The sequence below is a fragment of the Cimex lectularius genome, unplaced genomic scaffold (genome assembly GCF_000648675.2).
Source record: "Cimex lectularius strain Harlan isolate CLEC.00 unplaced genomic scaffold, Clec_2.1 scaffold22, whole genome shotgun sequence".
Lineage (NCBI taxonomy): Eukaryota > Metazoa > Arthropoda > Insecta > Hemiptera > Cimicidae > Cimex > Cimex lectularius.
In genome coordinates, this window is record NW_019392657.1 from 2,067,115 (window position 1) to 2,079,192 (window position 12,078).

General features: G+C 37.9%; 1 protein-coding gene across 3 annotated transcripts in view; it reads left to right on the forward strand.

Moving 5' to 3' along the window:
- Positions 1-12,078, forward strand: part of LOC106662078 (tyrosine-protein kinase transmembrane receptor Ror-like) — a 53,460-nt gene that overhangs the window by 30,799 nt on the left and 10,583 nt on the right. For all 3 annotated transcript variants that reach the window (XM_024224787.1, XM_024224788.1, XM_014385886.2), the window contains 2 exons: positions 6,271-6,355; positions 10,145-10,182. In XM_024224787.1, coding sequence (XP_024080555.1) covers positions 6,271-6,355; positions 10,145-10,182 — 123 coding nt within the window. The remainder of the gene's footprint in view (positions 1-6,270; positions 6,356-10,144; positions 10,183-12,078) is intronic.

Here is a 12,078-nt window from a genome sequence, read left to right on the forward strand (position 1 = left end):
TTTCCAAATCGATCTTGGCGAATCTCTGCCTGAACCTCTTGGCCTTGCGATACCCACTGTTTTTGTTGGATAGGATTTTCATCGTTCGTTACGATTCTCTTCCAAAACCTTTACCTTTCTTTGAGATTTTGAAGAAAAACTGACGTCATGAGGATCTGATCTGGGTCGTATATTTCGGACAATAATCCTCGAGTGGTCGCTTACGTATCCTTATTGATTGACTCCAGTAATTCACCTTCATCCACCACTGAAGGGCGACCAGATCTAGGCTCATCTTGAAAGCTGTTATTCCCGGAATTGATCTACCTGAACCAAAACGCTGCAGTGTTACAATGCACATTTTCACCTTCCACTGCACAAATTTCCTCGGCTGCCTTCGCTTAGTCCTTTTTTCCAGGAGAGCGTTGGTTGAGAAAACACCATATAATAGTGAACCTCGTGATAAATGACATTCAACTCGATCAGCTCCTTTTTTAGGGTGATTAACGGGATTAAATTGAAAAATGATTAAACTTCATTTGCATCCCTTGTGCCCTGAAATCTGTCAGAGGGATTTGGTTCATCTAGAGATGGATTAGTGGTGTGGATGTAGTCTGGAATCAATCCGGTCATGATCGTTCTGTCTACTCAGAAAGAGGAACCATCGACAACTAGTTCGTTTCATCCCCCAACGTATAACTAAGCAAATTTGCACTCCTACTATGACTCATTCTTTCCTAACTCACTCCACTCTTATTCTTTGATTACATCCTTATGTTTCAGTTGGTCCTAGTTAACCAAATATAATTTTTATGTAAAGTGTGGTTGAGTTGAAAAATTATCACGAACGAGACTCGAACCCACGACCTCGGGCCAAATACATATTCTTCTAAGTGCAGTATATCTTGTGGCACCTTACTCGCTCTATGGATGAACCTTAACCTTTTTTTTTATTTACATAGTGATTTACAACACCAAAAATACAATTGTGAAGAAGATACATTTTGAGGACCTTTTGAAGTGCATTTCGTAAATCAAGTGGCATCTTACTCGCTTTCTAGATGGACCTTAAACCAGTTAGATTAAAATGTGGGCGTTTTTTATTTTTCTTTATTTTTTTATTTACATAGCCATTTACAACGCCGGAAATACATTCGTAAGGACAGTACAATATTGAGGACCTTCTGAAGTACATTTCGTAAATCAAGTGGCATCTTACTCGCTCTCTAGATGGACCTTAAACCAGATAGACTTAAACTGTGGGCGTTTTTTTATTTACATAGTCATTTACAACACCTCAAATACAATTGTGAAGACGATACATTTTTGAGACCTTCTGAAGTGGATTCCGTACATAAAGTGGCATCTTACTCGCTCCATAGATGAACCTTAGACCGTTTAGACTTAAATTGTGGGTTTTTAATTTTTTTATTTTAAATTATTTATTTACAACTCCGAAAGTACAATTGTGAGGACAATACAATATTGAGGACTTTTGTACCTCAGTGTTCATCAACAATAGTATGAATTTACCATAAGAACTGAGATTGTTTTCTGGAAAATCTCCAGGGATTCCTTTTACCGAATTTACTGTTTGCTGGGTGGTTGTTGTTGATTAATAAAACATATTTTCTTCTGGGAATAGGCAATCTATTAGCGCATACAATATTTACAAGGGTGTGTTGAATTTGGTCTCTGCGGAGTGATCTATATGTAATGGGAAAAAAAAGAAACAGTGAGACGCGATAAAAAAAAAGTTCTTTCAAATCGTATTCCGAACACGACTTTCCAGTTTCACGTTTTCCCCCCATTTAAGTTCATAAAGCATCTAAAGGGGACGTCCTGTCCCGTTCACAGACTGCAACGAAACATGAAATCTTCTCGTCAACTTTCCCAACGGAAGAATATAAAGTAAAGAAGGATAGGGTAGATATTGTGAGGTCAGTGAGCCCAGAGTAATCAATCTCCGTGGAACAAATGACGGTGGATCTACAGAAAGGGGGAGAGCGCGAGGGCGAGAAGGGTGGATCGCATGGGGGTGGAAAGCACAGGGGTGAGAGAAACGTTGACAATAGCAAGCCCTGGCGGTCCGGGCAACAAGTACAGGGTATTAAAAGCCGATTCATCATCCTACACCCCCCGACACCGACGGACCCACAGCTTTTATTAAAATACGTCTACCGTCTCCCATCCAGCCTATTACCTACTCAAATTCTATACGGACTTTCACTTCCCCTTAATCACAACCGAAAAAAAAATCAGAAAAACTAATGAAATTAATTTCTACAGTTAATCCTTTACAGGGCATTAAACAAATACAGCAAATTTGGAGGTTACCTTTAATCTAAATAATTAGATAATCCCTCTCATAATAAGTCGTTCTTGCTATACAAGTATTAATAATAATTATAAATGAATAAAGTTAATAATTTTTTATCGTATGTATATTATACACACCTGTAGGACGTCTGAGGGTTCGTCGTAGATAGATCTTATAGGCGCTGGCCTCTTTACGACCTATGCACGTTACAAGTATTGGTTTATTGTGTATCTCCATTTTTATCTAGAGCTCCTCGTTAAGCTTGAGGCTTTTTACCAGACCCCAAATCTTTTTCAAGGGCTCCCGTGTGTATCCCTGGCTTTTCATCTCTCAAGATTAGGAATCTCACCAACAGAGGACGTGTTCCGCTTCTTCTTCTTGCCAATATCTGCACAGGCTTGTTTCTACCACCCCAAGTCTATGCCTCAGGAGTCTGCAGTGTCCAGTTAGTCACGCTCTAGTTCTAGCACGCCCTACATTTAGTAGTTCGGTCGTTAGTTTCTGCTATGGTCTTTTGATAAACGTTTTCGTATGTCTGTTCTGGGCTTCATATTGAGCGGAGGACTTATTATTAATCCAGTGTCGAATGGACCCGCGTTTTTGGCAGTTTGGTAAGTCACCAAAGGGTTCAGGGCCAATCGTGTCCTCATTGAACTTTCCTTGACCAATTTATCGGCCTCTTCGTTGTCCCTCTGCCCTGTGTGCCCTGGCACCCAGACAAGGGTAATTTTGTCATTTTCTCCAATGTCTGACAGGGCTCTAATGCAGTCCCAAACGACTCTGGGCTTTACCATCGATGCGGCAATTGCCTTCAGTGCCGCCTGGCCGTCCGAGTAGATGACTATTCTGACAATTCCCAGCCTGACACAATGTTCAACAGCCACAGTTTTCGCTTGAAAAACGGTGGCATATTACCCACGGCTTATATGAATTCTAGTGCTAGGCTTATTTCCATAAATGCCAGCTACTAACCCATATTCGGTTTTGGAACCATCTGTAAACCAGATATGGTCTCCCTTTCTCCCAGTTCTACAAGGTATTTTTATTAGAAATTTTTTTGTCAAAACTGGATTTAGGAGTCATCAGTGTATCAGTAGGCATCTCCAAAGTTCTGTCTAGCTGAAGCTTCCCTCGAAGCTTTAGTTGCTCCTTGTTATACGCGTAGGCTGTTGGATTTGCATTAACTTATGAATCGTAGCTCAGGTCTCTCTCAGGATGGTAGATTCAGGATTTCCAGCGCGGCCGTAGGGGTTGTCTTTATTGCCCCAGTGATGCTCAGACACACCAGTTTTTGAGCAGTACTGAGGACTTGGACCGCCCTTAGCTGTAATGTCTTAGTCCACCAAACTACTGATCCGTAGGCTACTATAGGTCTAACAACCGCTGTGTATAGCTGAAAACCTAAGGAAGCTGTGATATTTTTATGGGACTCTACAGGGAACTGAATAGCGCGCCTTTTTGCCATCATCAATGGTGAGTTTACTCCTAGATACAACTAAAGTATGACTAAACACAAGAGACTCATTCATTTACTAATAACTTTTCTATCCTGCAGTATCAAAAAGTGTATTTATTATTAGACGCTTATGTTTTATGCTTTGCCAATTAACATAAATCAAGAACCTACATACGGGGAGAATTCCGATGGTCCCCTGTGTTTTTAATTGTAAATAATTTAGTATATATTAGCGTGAAAGATTGACGAATAACTGTATTTATCTGCGAAAATGATGATGGAAGGTACGCATGGTTTTAGGCTATAGGTTTTCGCGTGAATGATGATCGGTTACCATCGGAATAGCTTTTATCTGATTTAGATTGAAAGGATTCGAGCCGTTGGATATTGGAAAGTTTAGCGCTCCCCTCAGTTCTATACCCTACGTAGTAGCGTTTTGTAGACTGCAAGTTGGTTTTGTCGATAGCTTGGATTGATATCCTTTATGTTCGTAGAGTAGACCGTCCGTTTACGTCATGTTATTTTAGTCGTGTATGCTGATCACATGTTAAGCATGAGTCTAGGAGGAATCCAAGATAACGAACGCAGTCGGATTTGGGGATAGTGTAAATCTGACGTGGAAGCACTTGCTTTTATTTACGTTCATTTTTCATTGTCTACACCAATCTGCTATACATTTGACCTGTCTCTGAAGTTTTTGTGAAGCAGCCATAGGATCGGGGTTAGAGAATAGTACAGCCGTGTCATCGGCAAAAAGATGCAAGGAGTAGTAGGCGTAATGGGAAAATCTGCAGTATAAAGGATAAAGATGATTGGTCCGAGCACACTGCCCTGCGGTACTCCCGCGGCCAGAAAAGCAGTATTCGTAATAATCTGATCCTCGTCCAAAACTGGAAGTGGAATCCCGCATAGAAAGCAGTTTGAAAACTAAAACAAATTACAAAGTTTTAATTACTTAAACACAATTATTAATTATATATTTTTTATCACAGTTAGGTAGAAATGTTTAGTTGAGAAGCTTCATGCACATTTGGCAAAAACTAATTTACACCCTGTTAAAATAAAAAAACATTTTCCTAAGGAAGTATAACACAAATTGAAATAAAAACCGTTCTTAGCAGCATTGATTACTAAACCGTCTGCTGGAAGTGGTCGTCGGCTGAGAATCACTTGAGTAAAAGATAATATGTACATACAAAGATAATAACTAAAATAAAGTAAAAATAAAATTAGATAAAACTGTTAGAGTTTCTCAGTATAAAATTAAAAATTAAACTGCTTCACAAGCTCTGCGATACTCCAGTGGACTCTTCCCAAACCTAACCAGGTCTGAGCAATCTAGGGAATTAAGTTTTGCGATCAAACCCGGTCTCAAAACTCTAGTTCCCGAAAAAAGAACACGAAACCCTGAAATAATGGGACCTCGCCAAAAATGGAAGGTCGACCGTTATGCAGAGAAAAGTGTTCAACGGGGAGTAATTAAGGTAGATAAGTTCTCAGCTACGTTTGAAGAACCAACTTAAACTGATTAAGTCGAAAAATGCCGTAGAATGAAGTTCCTTGTAGATCAGAAATCTGTTTGATATAAGAGCCAGTTCGGTAGAAGCTTCAAAATTGATTCAATGGATGATTAGACATTCATTCACTCAAAGTTAATATTAAAATTATGGGCTTTAAACTTAAATTAACTTTAATTTAAAATTGAGCACTTTAAAACAGGATAAATTAGCGTTAGTTATTTCAACCGCCATAATTTTGTCCTTTGCAATTTATCCTTACCGGGAATATATTACCTTCACTATTATTTATTATTATGACAGCCGTATATTTGAAAACTGAAGAGCCATACGCACAATCGTCTAAGTACGGTCCTTATTATAAACGAGTTTTTTATTTAAATTTCTTCCAATATGGCCAGACAATTTAACGTGAGATTGGCGTGGGAATGCAAGCCCTGCGCTTGAGTTATGAAAGCCCAAGCCATTCTTGAGATTTTCATGCCATGTGCTTAGGGGACGTCATCGCTTTGAACGCTTCGTGCTTTCCGTGCAAGTCTTATAACGCTGACTTTGGTGATATTTTTATGGTTATGATTTTATTTTATAAAACTAACAGAAATTTCCTTCGATTATGTGTGTGTAAGGGTTTATTAACGATCGCTCACGCCCACCCAAACACTTTGGTGATCCATCATTGGCACAAACTAATTACTTCCCGTTAACATTAATTTATTATTGAAACCTTACCCTAATTTAGACACACACACACACACATACATGCATACACTCTCTCACTCTCTCTCTCTCTCTCTCTCTCTCTCTCTCTCTCTCTCTCTCTCTCTCTCTCTCTCTCTCNTTTATCCTTTTCTTTCCTGTCCTATAAAATCATATCCTTTATTCATCATTCTGTTATAACGACTGTCTTTTTACAAATGTTTGTCTTTCTACACCCTGTTTTAAACTACTGTTTGCTGTTATGAATTCGCCTGCGAATATTTATATTGATTTTGTTTTAGCGTGGGTCGAAGACGTCAACGGGGACCTCAGCAGCGTCATTTTGCCACACTACGATTTATACGAATATGAGGATACAGGAAATTGGTAAGAAAACCTTAATCGCAATGTAACTGTAAAAATACATATATAATTAGAATTAGGTAAATCACAATATATTAATTATTAACTTTATTGCCTATTTTAAAGAGAAAAACAACAGCCAACATTCCGAGACTATCAAACATATCCATAATTATATTGACTTTTACAAAAATTACTTTTTTAAAGTTTATTGTATCAAATGGGGTTCGAAACCCACTCGCGACACTAATTTTTCACCTGAACAAAAACCTCACTTGAAAAGAATAATTAATATGGTCAATTATGACCACTAAACGAATATGGATTAATTTAATAATTAAAAGAAGTTATTCAGATATCGTGAGATGCGGTCGGGTGTGATGTAGGTTTCAGAAAACATTTTCTTTATCGTGCCAACGTTTCGATCTTTTATTGAGATCATCATCAGGGCCTGGGATTTACAAACAATGTTTACATTTAACAAATACAACATCCTCTCAACACGACACGCAAGGATGGCACAATTACACAGAAGACAAACACTTTGAGTGAGTAGAAATACTTTGTTTGAATATAAAATATATTTTGCATTGTATAAATTCACTTTTCCACATCCTAAATTTATTTGTTAAATGTAAACATTGTTTGTAAATCCCAGGCCCTGAAGATGATCTCAATAAAGATCGAAACGTTGGCACGATAAAGAAAATGTTTTTCTGAAACCTACATCACACCCGACCGCATCTCACGATATCTGAATAACTATCGATTAACGGTCACTAATCTCTACACATTAAAAGAAGTGATCATTTCACCAATAGCTCCCCATGGCCACTTCCTAAGTAGCTGAGAATCCTGATGACACGACTTTTGAAAATATGGCAAAAAGAGGGAAATTCGAACGATTGTAGGTTGAGATGGGAAGTTGGTGTTCGTGGGGATCGAAGTCACGAAAGCTCAAGTAGTTGGAGCAGTGGATTCAGCCGAAGGTCGTGGGTTCGAATCACACTCGTGACACTAATGTTTCATCTCAACCAAAAACCTTAGATAAAAAGAATAAATAATTAGAGTAAATTTTATTTATTTGTCGTTTGATAAGCGTATTCCCATGGAAAATATATGTCAATTAAGAACCTGTACCCTCACAGTAAGTAGTGTTTGTTAGACTAAAAATGTTTATTAAAACTTTCTTATTAAAATTCTTCAAGGTACAGTTAAGATCTTTTTATGTAAGTCGATGGTGGCTCTCGGAGGATTTGACTCGTAGGGGAAGGTAAGTCGATTAAGGATAGACCATGTGAGGCTGACGCACTGACGCTTACTTTTGAGCCGGCATGTAGAGAAAGGTGACTCCATGTGTCCCATTTAACTGAAGATAGTATTTTCTTGGCTCCATATAGAGAGCATGTAGTGTACCCATATGAGAATTGTGCTTGAGCACGCAGTATCTAGGTCCACTGTTCCGTTTTTCGAAGGAAACAGTGGCTTTTATTGTATGTAGGAATGATAGTTTTCTGTACCAAGCGTGTTTTGAGAGTGAATGTATTTATTAGTGTGAATGTATAGTGTGTAAGGACTATATAGAGTACTCCCATCGACTTTCTATTAGGTTAGCTATATAATACTAGCTGGGTATGTAAATAAGTAAGAACATATTTAAAGGGGAGTGAGACTGTGAATGGATCATCATAGGTTAGTTGCTGAATTGACTTAGCTGTTGACAGCACCCGATGCTCAACCTCGATGAACAGATAAGACTAACCGAAAAACTCAGATATTAGGTCAATTACGATTGTTGAAATTGAGCATTATGTTATCATGTTTATTTAAAAATTACTTTTCAAACCCCACAAAAACGTTTCAGTAGTTTTTTAGACAGCAATGAAAAGTTCACATTAAACTGGATATTTATTTATTATTAAAAATTCACTAGTTTTCGTGGTCCGCTTGACCAATTAATATCTTTCAATTAGTTAAGGTTTTTAGCTGAGATAAAAAAGTCAGTGTCACGAGCGGGATTCGAACCCACGACCTTCGGGCTAGATACGCCGCTTCTCTACCATTTGAGCTATCGTGACTTCGATCCACTCGGACACTAACATCCCATCTCAACCCCACCTTTTTGAATTTTCCTTCCTTTTTGCCTTTTGTTAACTCAACTAAAAACCTTAATTAATTGAAAGATATTAATTGGTCAAGCAGATCACGAAAACTAGTGAAGTTAATAAGTTAAAATGAAGTATATCTTCACTAAAGCTTTCCGTGGCCATTTTGGTTGTGGCAGGGAATCAAATAGATTACACGACATTTGAAAAATGGCAAAAAGGAGGGAAAATTCAAAAAGGCGGGGTAGAGGTGGAAAGTTCCGAAGTCACGATAGCTCAAGTGGTAGAGTAGCGGCGTATCTAGACGAAGGTCGTGGGTTCGAATCCCGCTTGTGACACTGACTTTTTTTATCTCAACTAAAAACTTAATTAATTGAAAAATTATTAAAAATGTTATTGCAGTCTACAGTAGTCAGTACCAATTATCAAATACACAATTCCAATGTGCAAAAATTAATTAACGATTATATTATTCGTTTTGTATCACACAAATAAGTCAACTAATTGACTATTGGAAGTCTGCCTAGAAGGTCGCCAATCTGGCCAGGAAACCTTAGACTAGAATCCGACGACCTAAAGATCTCTGCTTTATATTCATTAATTAATAAACATCAACTTATCTTGAACACAACATTGTTCATTTTTATCATTCAATCGATTCCTTGTTCAAAGTCTCGAATGGAGAAAACACATAGGCAACATTCTGCATAAAGCAGGTGTTCTGATTTTCGAAGGAGGCAGGGCTGTTGTATATAGTAATGGTAGTTTTTATATAATGTATTTATTAGCGTGAATGTATAGTGTGTTGGGGTATTCAATAATCTGCTATCACATAACAGACCCACAATAAAGTTAATTATATAATATGTGTAGAGGATGATGGAGTATCGAGTACCTCCACAAAAAAATGTATTTAAGAATGAGTGAGATGTGAATTGGTTTGGATCTAGGAACTGCATGCGTTGAGTGCTGGACTGACCTAGCTGTTGATAGCAACTTCGGTGGTGGCTGGACGGATAAGACCGAGGTCTGACCCCGGACTGCCAACACCCGGGGTGGTAATTCTCGAAGCCTGCTGGTAATTTTTTGCAAAATACAAAACCTGGAATCGCAGTTGGACTGCGAAAAGTGAATACGCTCAACTCTCTTCACGTGTCCATGCATGTACATAAACGTGCAGATTTGATCTTATAATATATCCTAAATCCTATGATCTTTTAAATTGATTAGATGATTCAATAAGGTATTTATTTTACTTATTTGTATTTGTTTATAAAAATCCATGAATTTTAAACCAACGTTTGAAACAAATTACTAGGCAGGGCGGCGATCTTGAATTTTATAACCATAAAATTTCGTTTTAACCGGCGCTTAAGTTACTACTGAGGAGCCCAGGATAAAATGGAAATGAAAGTAGGGTATACCCTGAAAATTAAATGAGAAGTCTGTAAGCAGTTAGATTTTATCATAGGCATAAATTCGACCAAGGATCCCACCTAATTCTTCAAATGGTCAATAAAAAGCACCGGGAGAATATCTTCTGGAAAAGACTTCTTGAGCTTTACTTAATACAAAATGTACAAAAGTTAATTTTTTCCATTTAAGTAAATCAGAGAGGTTTAAAAACTTTGTCTTTTTAATGTAAATAACAGTACTACTTATCAACGATTTTTTTTTTTTAATTAATATAACATTTCTTCTGTTTTAGGTCTGATCCGGTGACACGGCCATCGGGGAATCATACAGGTATACAAATTGTTCCCTTACATTAAAATTGCCATACTCATCGATCATTTTAAAAAAATCCATAACTTTTTTCTACCTCCAACCTTGTCCTAGACCATCAGTTTGGCTTCCGACCTCAACACTCCACTACCCAGCAAGTGTTTCCCGTCTTGGATTGCACATCCCTCGAGCACAAAGAATACAGTATGAAGTCGTTTCTTTACTTATTACAAGTGTTTGAATGCGTGTGGCCTAAAGGCGTTTTTACAAACTAAAGCACACCCTTCCTACCCAACCGAACTATTGTTCAGAGCCTGCCAAGAAACGGCCTACCCTACTTTCCCTAAGGAGTACCTTAGGGCAACATTCTTGGGCCGATACTAACCGGAGATATCCCAACTTCACCCTCCACATCCTTGCATCCTTTGCAGAAGGCACAGCTTTGCTATACTTGATCCCGATCCCACAATTGCTGCGGAGGAGCTCCAGGTACATGTCCTGCAAACAGCCGAATAGAGCAGACAATGGCGTATAGAGCTTAACAAAAATAAAATCACCCGTGTATCATTCAACCTTCGAAGCAAAACCCCTCATACATTATTCCTCAATAATACTCCCATCTCAAAAACAAACTGGGTCTGCTATCTTTGGTTCCGTCTAGATACAAGACTAACCTGAAACCAACACACAAGAATAAAACTATAGAAATTAAACAAACATTTTGGACTACTCTACAGATTATTGTCACACAAATCTAACATTCCAACAACAAAACAAGACAATACTAAAACCAATGTGTGGTGATTAGTGACCGTTAATCGATAATTATTCAGAAATCGTGAGATGCGGTCTGGTGTGATGTAGATTTCAGAAAAACATTTTCTTTATGGTGCCAACGTTTCGATCTTTATTGAGATCATCTTCAGGGCTCAAAGTGTTTGTCTTCTGTGTAATTGTGCCATCCTTGCGTGTCGTGTTGAGAGTGCCCACACGACACACAAAAATGGCACAATTACACAGAAGACAAACACTTTGAGCCCTGAAGATGATCTCAATAAAGATCGAAACGTTGGCACGATAAAGAAAATGTTTTTCTGAAACCTACATCACACCAGACCGCATCTCACGATTTCTGAATAACTAAAACCAATGTGGACGTACGGACCTGAACTGTGGGGCACCGCTAAACTTTCCAACTTCCAGAGAATTCAGTCCTTCCTAATTCCTATCCAAAATCCTCAGAACCATAGTCAATGCTCTTTACTACGTCTCCAACACCACCGTTCACATTGACCTCAAAACCCCTCTCGTGCTAAAAAATAATCCCAATATTTTTCACATTACACAATGTGACTCTCCTGTGACCAACCGTATGGTTCAATCCTTATCCAATAGAAACTACCCTTATCCGAACAAACTGAAGAGGGGATGGCCTCGCTACTAAACGAGATTTCTAGTTGGGAGAACATGGAAGATTGTTACGTCCCGTCATATAATCAATTTATGATTGTGACATTAAGGGTGTTGTAGAGAAAGCTACCATTGGCAACTTTGAATTAATAATATGGCATTAATCATTCAAGACGTCTCTTATCAATATTTTTATCAGTGGTCTACAGGATAATTGTGGGGAATGGAATAATCATATTTGTGTGTTAGTGTGATCTTGTAATTTACTGAAAAACATATACATATGTTTTGATAGATGAAAAAGCAATTGGCATGTGAAGAAATATTGTATAACGTATGATGTATCCATACAACTAAAAGATTCTCTAATTTTTTTTTAATATTTCCAACCAATATGTTCTATTTTTACTATTAAACAGTTTATTACATTTTTTTTTTTATATGACATATTTGTTTTACTATTTTCGACCACCTTCTGTGCGTGCTCCAGTTCACCCAAATGCACAC